This window comes from Hypanus sabinus, chromosome 14, assembly GCF_030144855.1.
Source record: "Hypanus sabinus isolate sHypSab1 chromosome 14, sHypSab1.hap1, whole genome shotgun sequence".
Lineage (NCBI taxonomy): Eukaryota > Metazoa > Chordata > Chondrichthyes > Myliobatiformes > Dasyatidae > Hypanus > Hypanus sabinus.
Window position 1 is genome coordinate 80,650,671 of NC_082719.1, and position 19,035 is coordinate 80,669,705.

The 19,035-nt window shown below is 37.4% G+C and overlaps 1 protein-coding gene across 1 annotated transcript in view; it reads left to right on the top strand.

Annotated features, from left to right (window-relative positions):
* The window catches only part of npr2 (natriuretic peptide receptor 2), a 140,333-nt gene that overhangs the window by 69,493 nt on the left and 51,805 nt on the right, over window positions 1–19,035 (top strand). Inside the window, exons 10-12 of the mRNA XM_059989518.1 lie at window positions 895–969; window positions 9,880–9,957; window positions 10,048–10,152. Coding sequence (XP_059845501.1) covers window positions 895–969; window positions 9,880–9,957; window positions 10,048–10,152 — 258 coding nt within the window. The remainder of the gene's footprint in view (window positions 1–894; window positions 970–9,879; window positions 9,958–10,047; window positions 10,153–19,035) is intronic.

Sequence of the window (19,035 nt, forward strand, 5' to 3'; positions counted from 1 at the left end):
AGAAGTATTCAAAACCGTGAAGTACTTTCAAGTGGAAAATTGTTTCTGGTGTCCAAAGGTTTGTTAACCAGGAAAGATGGTGGTGAGTTGATAAGGGCAAGGAGATGTGTAAAAATAATTTAAAAATCAGTTGAATAATACACTATCTTTAAAAAAAGCAGAATAATAAAAGTGATTAGGGTTGTAAAAAATAGGCATGGAGTCATAGAGCAGAGAAAACAAGTCCTTCAGCACAACTCATCCCGGCTGATCAATTTGCCTATCTGAGCTAGTCCCGTTTGACTTCATTTGTCTGATATTCTATCCATGTACATATGCAACTGTCTTCTAAGTGTCATAATTGTGCTTGTCTCTGTCACTTCCTGGGAATATTTTGTTTCTGAGTACCTCCAACTGACAGACTGCTGGGCAGCAGATTCTGTGTGGGAAATTGGGTGTTAATGCTTGAACAAATGTCTAATAAATCAAACTAAAGGGTAATTTGATTTTGCAATGCAAGTGTAAAACACTTAGTCCTGAAGTTTCAAGCTTTGCTGTGCCTAATGTCCTCTGTCAATTCAGTTAAAAGTTTCTCATGTTTAGAATAGATGGAAAGATTTCACTTTGGTATAAGCACTGAAGTTTCTGCTGATGCTGGAAATCCAGAGTAAGCATGGTTTCTCTTTAGTGTGATTTTTAAGGTTTTTATTGCACAAGTCAGGGTGCTCTGCAAATTAAATCTATAATGGCAAGTGTATCTTTAATATATGAACTTCAAGCTTCATCAGCGGGAAAGATTGGTTTGATTTTTTTTGGAAGCTATTTAATATATTACTAGGCTGTAATTCTTTCAAGATTAAAATGGACGATGTATTCTTCAATAACGCTCTTCTGTTTCCTTTGTTTCTGTTACAGCGAGGCTCTAGTTATTGCTCGTTAGTAACAACTCAAGGGAAATACCAGCTTTTTGCAAGGACTTGCTACTTTAAGGTACTCATCTCATTTCCTTCTTCAGTGCATCCATTTGCTTTGTGCCAGTGATGTCAGACTTTCGTATGAGAAAGGGTGTAAGAAGATATAGAATATGCAATGTGCACATCAGTTTGCTGCTAAACATCCACAGCCGACGGGGTGAAATCTCGCGGTGAAATCTGTTTGTCAGATTGATGTAATGCTTTAAATTCCCTCGGGTATCCATGGTCAGGACCTGTATCTACAAAGTATGTCACTGCTAAGAGCTGAACAAGGATGGAAGAGCGATCAGCTTTCACTCTCCCCATGTAAATAAGGCTCAGACAGGAAAGAGCTTCACTGCATAATTAATGTAATTGCAATAAACCAGATTCAAAATGGGATGTTTCTCTTTCTCAGCAATAATCTGACTCTCTTCCCTTGCCCTCTGCCAATCTGTATTATATTGCTTACATCTCTTGCTTTCAGCATAACTGCGCTAGACATATAGGTTTAATCTGTTGCTAGCAGAAGGAAAGGAAAGTGCTCTGTCTCCTAGTTCTGCTTCTGTTTTCAAAAACAGGGGTTAAGAGACAAGTTAATCTTCACATAAAGCCATAGGGTATCAAATAATAATAAACCTATCATTCAGTACAATTTCTATCTCTACCACTTCTGAAAGTACAGCTTAATGATAAAGCAGTAGAATTATTACAGTGTATTTAGAAGTCAAGCAGTATCTGCACTGCCATCTTGTGAGTCATTGCACTTTCTACAGGTGACAAAATGAGTAGACTGCATCTTTCAGGTGATCGGTAATCAGTTAAAGACTCGTCAATGATCAGTCTTTCAATCAGAGAAAACTCTTGGTCATAGGGTATTACAGCATAGAAACAGGCCCTTTGGCTCATCTAGTCCATGCTGAAACATTACTCTGCTTAGTTCCATCAACCTGCACCTGGACCAGAGGCCTCCACACTCTTCCCATCCATGTACCTATCCAATTATTTTCTTAAATGTTGAAATCAAACCTGCATCCACCACTTGTCCTGGCAGCTGCTTCTACACTCTCACCACCCTCTGAGGGGAAAAAAAAGTTCCCCCTCATTTTTCTCTCAAACATAGAAACATAGAAAACCAACGGCACAATAGAGGGCCTTTGGCCCACAAAGCTGTGCTGAACATGTCCTTACCTGAAAAATTACCTAGTGTTACCCATAGCCCTCTATTTTTCTAAGCTCCATGTACCTGTCCAGGAGTCTCTTAAAAGACCCTATCGTAACCACCTCCATCACCATCGCTGGCAGCCCATTCCACGCTCTCACCACTCTCTGTGTAAAAAAACCTACCCCTGATATCTCCTCTGTACCTACTTCCAAGCACTTTAAAACTGTGCCCTCTCATGCTAGCCATTAAAACTGTGCCCTCTCATGCTAAACATTAAAACTGTGCCCTCTCATGCTAAACATGTCATTGGAATTGAAAAGAGTTGGAGATATAACCAGGGTGTAGGGAGTAAAGTTGGGGTTTCAGGATGATGGGTGGGGACATGAATGCATACCAATAGGGAAGCGCATAATAGAAGAGAAGACAAGAAAGATTAAATGGAAAGAGAATTAATGATGCAAGGCAAAAAAATCAAGTTGTAAAGAAATGGTAGGTATAAATAGAAATAGAATCACTATCACAGTCAACATTTAGCAGTCTAATCAAGAAATGAGATATTTCTTGTTGAGATCATGATAAAACCTTCATGGAATAGCCCAAGAGGATGAAGACAGACGTCAGAGTGTGAGTGAAATAGGGAATTAAAGTAACAGGTGACTAGATGCCCAGAGTCACACTCTAAGACTGAATAGCAGTGTTCTGCAGAATGGTCACCTGCTCAATGTTTATGCATGCTGCTTCTTGAGCAGTATATTGAGTACAGTGGACTGAATCAGTCTCTGCTAAATCATTGATTCATTCAGAGTCTTGGATAATGAGAAGAAAAGTGGTATAATCAGTGTAGCTGAGGGAGCCAGTGATCTATGACTTGATTGGAGTTTATCCACCAAAATGGAGAGTGAACACAGCACAATAAGATAGAATTCAAATAAATGCAGTAAATATGATTACAATACAAAGTGTGGAAAAGGTATAATGAATTTCACATCACGCTTTGCACAAAATTGCATGTCTAAAAAAGTGTGCATCTAGTCCCTTTGTCCTGTCAATATTACTTTCATTGGGGTTTTAATAGTATAGTTGAAGTTGTATTACCTATCAAAATGTTTTAAGTTGGTGAATCACTTAAAGCCTCAAATTCTAGTCTCATGCTTATGATGTTGATGCACCATCAATAACTCTCGAAGACGGAAGGTGAACGATAGGCTTTTATTAGCAGCGAAAGGGAGCACAGCATCTCAGAGACTGAGGGAGGAGCAGTGCCTCCAATCGCCTTTATACAGGGGTCTCTGGGAGGAGCCACAGGAGCAGTCAGCAGAGTGGCATGTCCAGACAGATATACATAGTTTACCACAGATGTAACATCACTGTAATGCAGATAATGAAGATAGATAGGTAGATCATGAAAGGAACATTACATCATGATATTTACAAAAGAAATACGATAAAAATCTAGAAGACAAAAAGAACTATAGTTTTATAGAACTTTTTATTGTCTTCCTTTTATGGAAGACAAAAAGTTACCAATAACTTATGCATGACTTTACCAGCAAAAGTTCAAATGGATAATTTCAATGTCAAGCAGTAGGAATGGAGATAAATGAAGTGCTAGAAATCATCATTTCAAAGTCTACTTCCTGAAACATAGAAATAGATTTAGACCATAAGACCATGAGATATATGAGCAGAAATAGGCTATTCTGCCCATCAAATCTGTTCTACTATTCAATCATGGGCTGATTCAATTCTTCCAGTCATTCCCACTCCCCTGCCTCACCCCATACCCTTTGATGCCCTGGCTAATCAAGAACCTATCTTATCTCTGCCTTAAGTACACCCAATAACTTGACCTCCACAGCTGCTCATGGCAACAAATTGCACAGATTTGTCACCCTCTGACTAAAGTAATTTTTCCGCACCTTAGTTCTAAAAGGACATCCTTCAATCCTGAAGTCATGCCCTCTTGTCCTAGAATCTCCTACCATGGGTAGTATCTTTGCCGTATCTAATTTGTTCAGGCCTTTTAATATTCAGAATGTTTCTATGAGATCCCCTCTCATTCTTCTGAACAGGGAATATAGCCCAAGAGCTGCCAGACGTTCCTCATACGGTAGCCCTTTCATTCCTGGAATCATTCTGGCTTTCTAAATTAAGGAGTCCCTTATAGAGCCTCAACATCACATCCCTGCTCTTATATTCTATACACAAAAATACAACTTCAGATGCTGTGGATCAAAGATGCCAACATTGCATTTGCCTTCTTCACGACCGACTCAACCTGGAGGTTAATCTACAGGCTATCTTGCACAAGGGCTCCCAAGTCCCTCTGCATCTCTGCATTTTGAATTCTCTCCCCATCTAAATAATAGTCTGCCTGTTCATTCCTTCTACCAAAGTGCATGACTGTACACTTCCCAACATAGTATTTCATTTGCAAATTCTTTGTCCATTCCCCTAAAGTCTCTCCACAAGCCCTCTGTTTCCTCAACACTACCCACTCCTCCACCTGTCTTTGTATCATTGGCAAATTTAGCCACAAATCCATTTATACCATAGTTCAAATCACTGACATACATTGTAAAAAGCAGCGGTTCACTGACCCCCGTGGAACTCCACTGGTAACCGGCAGCCAGCCAGAATAGGATCCCTTTATTCCCACTCTGTTTTCTGCCAACCAGCCAATGCTCCATCCTTGCTAGTAACTTAACTTGCTAAGCAGCCTCATGTGCAGCACCTTGTCAAAAGCCTTCTGAAAATCCAAGTACACCATGTCTACTACATCTCCTTTGTCTACCCTGCTTGTAATTTCCTCAAGGAATTGCAGTAGGTTTGTCAGACAGAATTTTCCTTTCAGAAAACTATGCTGGCTTTGGCCTATCTTGTCATGTGCCTCCAGATACTTCATAATCTCATCCCCAACAATCGATTCCAACAACTTCCAAATCACTGATGTCAGGCTAATAGGTCGATAGTTTCCTTTCTGGGGCCTCCCACCCTTCTTAAGTAGCAGAGTAACATTTGCCATTTTCCAGCCATCGGGTACAATGCCAAAATCTATCAATTCTTCAAAGATCATTATTTTTTTTTATTTTTTAATATAGTTACATGAAATAGAATAGTAGAATAATGACATATATCAGCCCTCCCCCTCCCCTTAACCCTTCCCCCCCTTAACATCCCTATCTAAAAAGAGAAAAAGAAAGAAAGAAAGACTGACTGGATATCGGAAGATCCCCACATGCTCCATGGAGTTCGTAATAGCTTTAATAACTAATAACTTTATCTTCAGAGCACCTATATATTTAATCCTATCTTTTGTAAGTAAGGGCACCAAATTTTCAGAAAAATGTCATATTTATTTCTTAAATTATAAGTAATTTTTTCAAGTGGAATGCAGCTAAAAATTTCATTATTCCCACGATCTATACTTAAGTATGAATCCGATTTCCAAGTAACTGCAATAGTCTTTTTGGCTACTGCCAATGCAATTTTTATAAATTCTTTCTGATATTTGTTCAATTTAGGTTTCGGTTTTATCTCTTCAATATCACCTAATAAAAATAATATTGGGTTATGTGGAAGTTGTGTTCTGATCATTTGTTCCAGTAAAACTCTTAAATTTATCCAAAAAGGCTGAATTTTAGCACAGGACCAAGTAGAATGTAACTTCTGTGGCAGTTTTATTGGTAGTGTTTGGAATAAGTACTGTAATCTAGGAAATATATTTATTTTTACAGCATTGACTCTACCTACTAATGTTATTGGTAACATCACTCATTTATCAAGATCTTCTTGAATTTTTTTCATTAATGGCAAATAAATTAATTTATATAAATTCTTTATATTGTTATCAACTCTTATACCATTTATTGGCCATCCAAATTGAGTTACTCATGGACATTGACTATAATCTCCTTTAGTAAGGGGTAAAATTTCACTTTTATCCCAATTGATTTTATACCCTGATATTTTCCCATATTCTTCCAATCTAAAAGAGAATTTACACTATGAATGCAATAGGTTTGTTAAATAAATCAGAACATCATCAGCAAAAAGATTAATCTTATATTCCTCCTGATTAACTCTGAAACCCATAATATCTGAATCGGTTCTAATTAATTCAGCTAATGGTTCTATCGCCAATACCAGTAGAGCAGGTGATAATGGACAAGTTTGTCTAGTTGACCTTGTTAATTGAAATGGTGTTGAAGTTTGGCCATTTGTCACTACTTTAGCTTTGGGACTAGTATTTAAGGTTTTAATCCAGTTTATAAAAGATTCTCCTAACCCATATTTTTCTAATACTTTAAATAAATCCCATTCCAATCTATCAAATGCTTTTTATGAATCCAAAGCAACTGCCACGCTCATTTCATCCCTCTTTTGTGCCAAATGAATTATACTAAGTAACCGAGTTACATTATCTACCGATTGTCTATTTTTAATAAATCCTGTTTGATCCACATGTATTAATTTTGGTAAGTATTTAGATAATCTGTTAGATAAAATTTTTGCTATTATTTTATAGTCCATGTACAACAAAGAAATCGGCCTATATGATGTTGGTTTTAAAGGATCGCTATCTTTTTTTGTAAATACTGTTAAAATCACTGTCGAAAAAGGTTCTGGAAGTTTACGTGTTCTTTCTGCTTGATATAGAAACTCCATAAAAGGAGGGATTAATAAATCTTTAAACTTTTTCTAAAATTCAGGCGGAAAACCATTCTCTCCTGGAGATTTTTTACTCTGTAGTGATCCTAGGGCTTCTTTGACCTCTTTCAATGTAAAAGGCATATCTAATCCCTTCTGTTCTTCTGAATTCAATATTGGAAGAGTTTTTTGTGATAGAAATCTTTCTATCTCAACAACATCATTTTGTGATTCAGATTGATATAATTCGGAACAAAAATCTTTAAAGGTTTCATTAATTTCTAAAGGTTTATAAGTAATTTTATTTGCACTTTTTCTAATTGTGTTTATCGTTTTGGAAGCCTACTCTGTTTTCAACTGCCAAGTGAGAATCTTGTGTGATCTTTCACCTAATTCATAATATCTCTGTTTAGTTCTCACAATTGCTTTTTCTGTTCAGTATGTCTCGAGCATATTATATTGTAGCTTCTTATTGACAAGTTGTCTTCGTTTTTCTTATGTCGTATATCTTTGAGATTCTTTTTCTAATTTTACAATCTCTTTTTCCAATTGATCCATTTCTACCATATATTCCTTCTTAATTTTAGAAGTATAACTTATTATCTGGCCCCTCAAATATGCTTTCATTGCTTCCCATGGTATAAATTTATCATCAACTGAATATGAGTTTGTATCCAAAAAAAAGAATCTTTTTTTCCATAAAATCACAAAAATCTTGTTGTTTTAATAATATTGAATTAAATTTTCATCTGTAAATCAATTCCTCCTTATCCATCATTATCATTATCAAAGGGGAATGATCTGACAGTATTCTTGCTTTATATTCCATACTTTTCACTCTATCCTGAATATTTGCTGATAATAAAAAATAATCTATTTTTGAATAAGTTTTATGTCTATTTGAATAAAATGAATAATCGCTTTGTCTTGGATTCTTCTCCATATATCAATCAAATTTAAATCTTTCATCAATGATAAAGTTAGTTTTACTACTTTTGATTTTGTAATAGCCTTAGTCAATCTATCTAGAACTGGGTCTAGACAAAAGTTAAAATCTCCACCTATTAATATTTTATCATGTGCATCGGCCAAATTCAAAAAAAGTTTCTTGTATAAATTTTGCATCATTTTCATTTGGTGCATAAATATTCATGAGAGTCCATAATTCCAAAAAGATTTGACCATGTATAATCACATATCTCCCTGCAGAAACAATGAATACATGTTGTATTTTAATTGGTAAGGTTTTATTAACCAAAATTGCAACTCCCCTCGCCTTTGAATTAAATGAAGCTGCAAAAACACTTCCAACCCAATCTCTCTTTAATTTCTGATGTTCTATCTCTGTTAAATGTTTCCTGCAAAAAGGCTATATCTACTTTCATTTTCTTAATGTTTGTTAGAACTCTTTTACTTTTCACAAGTCCATTAAACCCATTAACGTTTAAACTTAAGAAATTCAGTAAATTAATCATTGTTTTTAACAAGGTTATTCCAATCTATAACAGTACATAATATCTCAACTCTCATAGTACCTTGGGGAATCTCTTTAAAATTCTTCATGTTGCTATGCGTCTCCCCCCCAATCATCCAGGCAAAGAAAGAAAAATAGAAGAAAGATAGATTATAAAGAAAAAGATAACAACATACCCCCCCCCTACTAATGTTGTGAATGGAAAAAATCACAACATTACCCCCCTCCGTTTTACGGGTCATGGCAATCGCCATGATTACACACGTGAATCCCATAGCAATCGATCAGAAGCTCCCCCAGTTTCCCCGTAACAAAAAATATATATATAAGAGAAGAAAAAATTAATATCACTACTCCCAATTAATATTCCTCAAATTTTTACCTTCTTCCCCTGCTGTCATATAATTGAAATATATTTGTATATTCTTCTACCCTTAAATATCCGTCAAATCCATTCCCAATCTCAGTCTTCATCTTTAATCCACTTCGCTTCCATAAATTCTTTATTGTATCTAGCGAATATTTGAAAGTTCTTGTGCAAACTCCTCCACTTTCCGATAATCAGTAAAAAATCTTCTTTCTTCGTCATCCAAAAAAATTACCAGCATTGCTGGGTAGCGTAATATAAATTTATAACTCTTTTCCCATAAGACTTTTTTCACTGGGTTAAATTCCTTCCTCCTCTTCAAAAGATCATAACTTATGTCAGGATAGAAAAGAACTCTTTTCCCTTTTATCATCAATAGCCCGTTTCTCTTTCTGGCACCTTGAGCAGCCGCCTTCAGGATCCTTTCTTTATTTTGATATCTTAAGCATTTTATTATGATTGATCGCAGATTTTGATCATTTTGATGTTTTGGTCTTAAAGCTCTATGAGCCCTTTCAATTTCAATTAACTGACTTCCTTCGATTTCCAAAGTCTCTGGGATCCGTTTTTGAAAGAATTTTATTGGATCTTCTCCCTCCATACCTTCTTTAAGACCAACAATCTTAATATTGTTTTGTCCGCTAAAATTTTCAAGCACATCCACTTTTTCCAATAACTGTTTTCTTTCTGATGTCCAGGCAAGGATATTATTTTCCATCTTGTCCACTCTATCAATGGTGTCTCCCGTTATTTGTTCCAGCTTTTTAACTTTCTTATCTGTTTTCTCCTGTTTTTTTCACAACCTTATCAAGTATAGTCTTTGTTGCTTTTAATTCATACATTATTTGTATCAGGGTACTTCTCATGTCTTCAGAAAGTCCTCCCTTTTTAATTTCTTCTGGTTCCTCTTCTTCCTCTTTTTCCTCATCTGTGTTATCATTCAAGGACTTCTGAAATCCACTTTCCTTGCATACTAGTCATGAGCAGATTCTGAGCTAATGGAAACTTTTTATGAATTAATACATTGCACGCTGTTGGACAATTCAACTGTTGTTAAATGGATTTAACGTTCCAACATTGATATGAATAAAATGTTTGTAAAATGTAAGTAATACAACATGGAAGTAAATAGTGTCAGATTATTATTTGTATCATTTATTCAAAACTATAAAATACTTTTAAAATATTTCCTCTCATTTCTCCAAATAAAGTTTTGATGCTGGCAATAGATTTAATTATTATATCTTGCCCACTACAACTTAAATACTAAAATATTCATCTTTATTTTTAGGGTAATTTAGTTGCAATAAAGCATGTGAATAAGAAAAGGATTGACCTCACCAGGCAAGTGCTATTTGAATTAAAACATGTAAGTATGCAAATTTCTGAGCGTCTTCAGAAGCTATCTTATCAACTCGGTGCATGAACTCAAGTATTTCTAATAATTTGTCTGTTACAGATGCAGGATGTGCAGTTTAATCACTTGACAAGATTCATTGGAGCCTGCATTGATAGCCCAAATATCTGCATTGTGACAGAATACTGTCCTCGAGGAAGTCTTCAGGTAAGATGATGACACCATTGAGATTATAGCAATTTTGCTTGAAGCACAGCTACTTGGTCACTGATGTAGCTTGCTGTAAGAAATCACTTTACTAGTTTCAGTTCTTACTTGTTGAGGAATCACTTACAGCTAATGGGTTATTAAGGTAAGAACTGTTATTCAATGGAAAATGATACATAACTTTTGGTTGCAAGTGAAACTTGATTTGAAGGGACTGTAACTGAAATCATTCACATTGTCAGCATAGTATGCTATTATATTTAATGCTTTTGTGAAACGGGTGGAATGAACTGGACTTCAGTTGGCAATTTCTGAGAAACTGCTGGGTAGCAGCACTGTTGGGACAAGCTCATCTCTGACATCCATGTCTGTACATCGGAAAGCAGAATTCAGAGGTGAGCTGGAGGTTAGATGCCAGCTTATCTGACCTCACTCTGGCCTAACCACTGAGTCCAGGAGCTAAAGAATTCCAGTCTTCAATTGTGGGGTTGGATTTGTTTTTGAATCTAGGTCTTTCTATTTTATGCATTGTGACCACGATTCCTTGAGTGAGGTCACTCATATTGCTTAAAGGGTTAAGTAAGTCTTCTACATTCTGTTATTTTTATAGAGCTCTCCAGCACACAAAGAGGCTCTTTAGCCCACCTAGTCCACGGCAGCATGATCTTCTGCCTAGTTGCATCTATCTGAACTAAAGTCCTCCATATCACTCTTATCCAAATTTTTCTTAAATATTACTATTTGACTTGCATCTGCCACTTCTGATGGCACATCATTCCACACTTGCACCATCGTCTAGTTGAAGAAGATCCCTCTGAAGTCCAGTAGTTCACCTTTCATATGACCCGTGTTACGGATTCAGCAACAATAAATATATGAGTGAGGGAGGGGTTTTTATAACAATTAAAACATTTATTAAACACTGAAAAACAAACCCCCAAAAGTTAACAAATCACTAACATAACCGGAAATCAGCTGCTGTGCGGCAGCTTAAAAAGTTCTTAAAGCAATGAAGCTTAAACAGTTTTTAAAGCAATGTTGCAAAAACAGTTCTTCTAAGTAGTATTGCAAAAGTTCAAAATGCTTACAGTCCATTTAAGGGAGAGACTTTTTTTAGACGATTTAAATTCTCTTTCACGTCGTGTCGCTGCAATTCCCAGTCGAACTATACTTTTCCCACGGAAGAGTTTACGAAGATGGAAAATGAAATAGCTTAAAGGCACTGACCTTTCCTTTACAAAACTGTTCCCAATCCTTTCTGCTATTCACAGGGATTAACACAGGGACAGTCAACGAATTTCTTCCGAATAAGGATCAAACAAGTTCGAACCTGTTTCACCGTCGAAATTGACTTTCCTCGATCTCTTAACTCCCGAACTCCGATCTTCACTCTCCACTGATTTTTAACTAGCAGTATTATAAAGAAACTGCTGGCAATGACCTTTTAAACTTTAGGCATTAAATAAAACTCCATCTTTCAACTAAACTGTGTCATAACATTAAATCACGCAGAGGCATGAAGTCAACGTGGCAAATCCAGCCACGATCTGCCCCTCCTCACAGGGAGGGGCCCTCCTTTTATACCCTGTAAAAAAAACCTGTCACATGACCTCTACTGGCGGGAAAATGACGTCACTCCACCATCATAAGACCATTACCTCAAGTCCAATGTAGCTTCAACACCTGTCACGTGACAAGTACACCACTGTCACGTGTCACGGGTACGTAACACCTGTATGACCTCTCATTCCAGTCTCTCTCAACCTGAGGGGAAAAAGCCTACAAGCATTCGCCTTGCCTATAACCCTCATAATTTTGAAGATCTCTCCTCATTCTTCTGCACGCCAGGGAATAAGGTCCTAATCTTTTCAACCTTCCTTATAACACAGGTTCTCAAATCCTGACCACATACCTTTAATTATTTTCTACATATCAGATGTAATTGGCAATAGTTTGAAGAGGTCTTTGCTAGTGGGGAACTGTTAAAAGACTGGGTTAGGAGAGGGGCCTGCAAAAGGAGTGGTGAGGGGAGGCATGCAGTTACAGAAACTAGGCCTCATCAATTGATTTCATGGAACTGCAAATGTGAGTGTATCTATGAAAGATGCAAGTGTTGAATTTACAATTTTAATGATGCTCCTGGTAGATTTTGACTTCAAGTGCAGCACCTGCCTTATTATTATTCCCCCAAAGACTGGAGCAGTGACAAATCTACTGCTGCTGATTCACACTGAGCTCCGGCTGTAGAGGTCAGAATTGAGTGGAAACATGGACTTTCCACTCCCATTGCAAACACGGTGCATTGTATTTACTGAATCTGTCAAGCCACATAGCCACTGTAAACCATGTAAAATTGTGGGTTGTGCCATTTGTAATTACAAAATGCTCATAATATAGTTTGTTGGATTCTGACTCTAAAACTGGATCAGGCTTGGATTTATAGTAAGATATGGTTTATTTTATGATATTGTATTTTAAACCAAGATTTTGGTGAATGATGTTTTCCACTTGTTTTTGCCTGTGTAAGTAATCAGATTGTGTTAAACTGCTACAGGATCCTTTAATGCGCTGGATTGTTTCTGGTTTTTCATGACATTTTATGTATTTATTGGCTTGAATTTGTTGGCCTTTTATCATGTACCTTTGATAATTTTTCTGTTAACTACCTGGTCCTGTTTTGCCGCAAGGAACCCTTCTGTCCCTGGAAAGATGTCTCCAACTCTTTTTTTCTTGCTTTCCTTTTGTATTTGCACAGATTGTTGTCTTTTGCACACTAGTTGTCACACCATTGGTGTCATCTTTCACTGATTCTATTATGGTTATTGGATTTATTGCATATGCTCACAGGAAAATGAATCTCAGGGTTATATATGGTGGCATATATTTTGTGTACTATAATTAATTTAATTTGAACTTTGAATTGTTAGAATTTAAAAACAAAAAGTATGTTTTACAACTGAAAATAGAGATCAGGTGAGGAATAGCCAAATGGAAGTTAGCTTAATTGTCTAAGCTGAATTTCTTGATTGAGTGTGATTTCTCCCTGAAATGTATTAAAGATCACTCTGCTTATGCTTATCTTTGGTGACACTCTGCAGAAAACATTCTTTTTCATTTTATACATCCGAGTACCAGCTGAAATTAGTTTCAGGGTTAAAGAATTCAAAACAACATTATATTGCTTCTCTGTTTCCACAGATTCTCCACTGCTTATTGAAAGAAAGATTTGAAACTTGGAATTTTTCCTTGGCTAAATTTATCTGTATTGATCTGGCTTAAAAAATGTATTTTCATTGCAACTGTGCTCAGCAGTAATGAATACAGAAAGTGAGGCTTGTTGGAACAGCTAATAGGAATTCTGCAGCAGTAAACAGAATTCAAAAGCAGAGAGTCTAAATCCTCATTGGTAGAAAGAATGAAACTTAAAGATGAAACTGAAGAAAATCAAAATATATTGAAGTAATTGAGCTGATTTTTTATTTACCAGAAGATGAATTAGTAGAGAGACTTATGGAGATAATTACATACCCAAAAGCCTGGAGAACTGAAAACACACTGTAGATGTCCATGATTGTACAAATCAGGGATGAATGAGAGACCAGTACAAATGTTAGCTGCAGGGCTGGTGATTAGACATAGGGAAGGAAAGAGCTACGGTGATATTTGAAAATAAATGAAAATTTTATATTTTTCTCATCCTTGCAAAGAAAGCCAGTGTCTGTTAGCTAGAACAGGAGTCAGCTGTGAATGGGGCTTAGTGTGTGATAGTCAGAGTTAAAGGCCCTTTGAGGTTTGTGGAGGGTAAAAGTTGGCTGAATTTCCAGGAGAACCCCTGAATAACAGAACCTGGAAGTGACGAAAGGGTTGATTAGCACAAATGAATGGTCTGGGTTGTTATGGGAGATAGAAATAGATGAAAACAAAAAAGAAGGGTGAATTTTTATTTTATCTATGTTTTAAGGTGGACTTATAAAAATCAGTCATGTAAGAATATTTTATTCAAGGAAAATAAGGCATGTATGTAATTTTATTTATCAGCCATCAAGTGGCCAGCATTCAGTTGAAGGCAATCTAAACAACCAATAATCACTGGAAGGCAATTTTTTTTCAGACATGTTACTTCCTTATGAACGTTTTGTAGTTATGATAGATTACTGGAAGCTGAACATAAATGTGAATTCCAACTACTTGTATCACATAAGAATTTGGAGAAACAGGAAATGAACTATTATTGAATATGATGCATTTAATTGCATAATGGTACTGATCCTTTGCAATAGTTCAAGCTAAAACTGTTCTGTTGATATTTTTCACGTACTCAGTGTTTGAGGCTTCTTGCTTAAGTGTCCAACAATAGTCATCCAGCCCTGATGGATTCCAGTTGCTCTGATACCTTTTCTCCATGACCGCAATGACCAGGTGAAATGTTTCACCATGCTCGTTACTGACAGCACCAAGATTTACAAGGAAGAATCTAAATGGGAATGCAGAAAATGAATCTTTAGTGACACGTTGCATTCATGGGTTTGTATGCTTGAAGCATGTTGTCATCCAGCTTCACATAGTTTGGTGCTCTGTAGTTGCCAAGAAAATTTTCAACAACAGCCTTCAAAGCCTTCCATGTGATTTTCTCCAGTCCCATTAGAGGTACGTTGAATTGCCTGTCATTGATGACCTGTTCAATCTGCGGACCAACAAAACTGGCTTCCTTATCTTGGCTTCAGTTATTCTGGGAAACATCTTTCTCAAATATTGAAATCCTTCACCTTCTTTGTTCATCGCTTTCAAAAAATTTTTTAACAAGCCTCAGTTTTATGTGAGGAGGAGGCAAAAATATCTTTCTGTGCCACACTTTTATGCCCTGGAATCAACTGCTTATAAAGTGGCCGATCCTTTTTCATGTAATGAGATTTCTTAGCATGGCTATCCCGTTCACAAATGAAACAACACTACTTGGTGTATCCAAGCTGCATTCACAGTAGTGGTGCTACTGTTTTCAGATCACTACTGGTGTTCCAGTTGTAGTTGCTGTACCGAACGTGTTTCAGCGACTTCCAAATTTCAGCAGTTTCCTTTGATGCGTACTGCATAACCAATTGAAGGGTATTGAAGGGTGGACATAGCGTCATGTAACAGCACAGCTTTCAGGCTTAACACTGAACAATCAATAAAAAGATGCCATTGTGGGTCGTCCTGGAAAACGACTGAAAACTTTTCAACTTACAATGAGGCAATACTTTAATTGATTTGATTTATGAATTGAAATAAAAATATATAGATGATTCCAAAATAATGGTGCAAGATCAAGAACTTTCATTGCAATTCTCATGATCAGCAGCCCACAGGCCATAAGATACACCCCAACATAATCAGGAAGCAGAATCTTTGTTGTCCAGTATAATCAGTGGTATTCACCGTTTAAGAGTGTGCGCATATCTAACACCAGATTCCTGAAATGGACACTCAATTCCAAGTTCTGTTATGGGGAGAGATTATTAGTAAGACAGAAAAAATAATTTCAAAGAAGTACTCAAGGCTGACTTGAAGAAATGCAATATTCCCACTGACTCTTGTGAATTTTGGGCCCTCAGTCCTGTGATCATACATGGTTGAGAAAGAGTTCTCAAAATGATACTAGCTACCAGCTACTAGCTGTCCATCTACTTTCCACTTAATGTAGAAAGCGGCTGGCATCCTGAGGGGTGTCCTTATTAATCAGCCCAGGGCTTCAAAACTGGAGAGTAAAGGAGTTATCCTTGACTAGAGGAGACTGTCAAAGTAGGAGGAGGAATTGAGGGTTATAGAAACTGGCACAGAAGAGAAGTTGGGACCAGAATAAATTATTGATGATTAGATCAAATGTCAGGGCAAGTATGATGGACTGGTAGCTTGCTTCCCCTATTTTCTTGTGCTCTCGTGTCCCTTGGATATATTGCTTCTTTATTGTGCCAAACTATCTTATTGATAGTAGTAGATGCCTCCTTTAAGAAGGGAAAAGAATAATTGTAAACTGTACAGAAAGAGAAAAGGAAAAAAAAGTTTGACATTCCAAAGTGGTTCCTGGCTATTTAATTTTTTCTGCTCTAGGTATCAAGTGGTTTGAGAGCCACTGAGCTATATCAAATCTCTAAATGTAAATGAAACCATTACTGTATTTGCAAAGCATTTTGTAGCCTTTACAAGTTTAGAGTGGATGCTGTTGGCTTTGCCCAAATTCATTATGTCAGAAACGTAGGATCACAGCTAACCTCAGACCTCAGACTAAAATGTTTTTATATGACTGCCCCATCCAGACTTGAGCACAAATATTCTGGTAACTTAGTCTGGGCCCAGCATGCACAGATCTGTTCAGAATATTGTATGGTGTTGGTAAGGGCAGGAAATTAACTAACGTGAGGTTGTTTTAATCCTTTTGCTTACATGTTGTGTATGAAACCAACATTGTCTGTAATTGTGCATCCTTGACAAGAGTGCAGCAACTTCTTTCACAGAGGAATCCATTATTTAAGTATTTGAAATGGGAAGTGGAAAAAAACCTCCCTAATTGGGACTTACAGCTGCTGAAGTGCTCAAATTACCATGATGTTATACCAATGCAATTCTTTGTCTATGAGCACCACCCTTTTGCCACCCCCTCACCTTTATTTTACAATCCACATTGTTTGCTACATGGGTGGATCAACACGTGTTTCTCCTTTCTTTCTTCCCTAGAACTCTGAACTGAATGAATCCACATTCTTAGTGATTTCAGGTGCCATCTAACCTCCTTTGCACCAGCCTTTCCCCTGAACTCCTTACGTTTTTATCTTCACAGTACAGGGTCCTTGGCCCATGATGTTGTGCTGACCTTTTAACCAAATCTAGGATCAATCCAATCCTTCGCTCCCATGTCGCCCTCCATTTTTTCTGTAATTCATGTGCCTATCTAAGAGCCTTTTAAATATCCCTAATATATCTGGCTCTGTGTGTGTAGGCCTCCGATAGTCTCGATAGACCATGGATTTGTGCCGAGGAAAGTTTCCAGGGGGCACGCCTGTGCAAGGTTGTATGGAAGACCGGCAGTCTTCCATGCTGCACCACCATGCTGCAAGTCTCCTCTCTCCACGGCACCGATGTTGTCCAAGGGAAGGGCATTAGGTGTCATCGTAGAGCAATGTGTGGTTAAGTGCCTTGCTCAAGGACATACACACAGCCTCAGCCAAGGCTCGAACTAGCGACCTTCAGATCACTGGACGAACACCTTAACCACTTGGCCACGCACCTCTACCACACCTCTGGAAGCACATTCCATACATCCACCACACTCTATACTGTCATATGTTGAAAGATTGGAGTGACTGGGCTTGTATACACTGGAATTTAGAAGGATGAGAGGGGGTCTGATTGAAACATATAAGATTATTAAGGAATTGAACACACTGGAGGCAGGAAGCATGTTCCCGCTGATGGGTGAGTCCAGAACTAGAGGCCACAGTTTAAGAATAAGGGGTAGGCCATTTAGAACAGAGATGCGGAAAAACTTTTTCACCGAGAGAGTGGTGGATATGTGGAATGCTCTGCCCCAAAAGGCAGTGGAGGCCAAGTTTTTGGATGTATTCAAGAGAGAGCTAGATAGAGCTCTTATAGATAGCAGGGTCAAGGGATATGGGGAGAGGGCAGGAACGGGGTACTGATTGTGTATGATCAGCCATGATCACAGTGAATGGCGGTGCTGGCTAGAGGGGCTGAATGGCCTACTCCTGCACCTAATGTCTATTGTCTATGTAAAAAAAGGTTACACTTGACATTTCCCTCCCCCCAATATTTCCTTCCTTGGCAATGCTGGCTGTTTGAATTGCCACTTGCAGGAGTTATGGACTTGCTCCCTCGACCTCTGTCCTCCAGTGTTCCTCAGGGTCCTGCTTGTCTGGATTAAACAGCATCATCCATTTCTCTGCCTGCATTTCCAACTGGTCTGTATGCTGCTGAACCCTTTTACAACCTTCCTCACTATCTACAATGCAGATCGTTTTTGTCTTTTTGGATAATTGCTACTCAGTCCAAGCATTTTCATCCAATTAATTTGGAGGTCCTTGTACTGATCCTTGCAGAACAGAACTCTATTTTCTATGGCTGAGCCAATTTTACATGGAACCTACCAAGTCACAATTGATTCCATGTCCTTTAATCTTCTGGATCAGCCTACAATGACTGATCTTGTAGCAGGCTTTACTAAAATCCTTGTATACAATTGAAACAAGAACATTCTTCCTCTTCTTAGGTTTATTTGATTACTTGCACTTAAGTTTCACCACTGCTGTGTTGAGATTCAAGCTGTGTCTCTGGATCAATAGTATAAAACTTTAAACCGTATTCCAGTAATTTAACCTTGCATATGTCATCCCCAATAATTGCATTAACAAGGACGATATTAAGTTGCAGTTTTAGTAGTTTGTTTTCTTTCATCTTCAAGCAGAAAGATCATTCTATTCTGAACTGAAAGGGAAGGAATCATTTTCATATGAAGGCATCACCCATCTGAAAAATTGGAGGCACACCACATTGCAATGGCAATCCCCTTAGCTTAACCTAGGACAGATCCTCTGAAATAATAGCACTGAGGAAATGCTGACTTTCTCCACCTCTGATCCCTCGATGAGGACTGGCTCATGGACTTCCAGCTTCCTCTTCACAAAGTCAATAATCAGCTCCTTGATCTTGCTGACATAGAGGCTTTGAGAAGTCACCAAAATAACTTAAGGCCACATGAACATAAATTTGACCAAGCTGAGAGAAATATTAATAGAAAGGAATAATTTCTGAAATACAGCACAGTTATCTCTTTTCAGAGTGATTCTGCTTTGACCTGATGAGCTTATGCTTTTTTTCATTTTCAAAGAACAA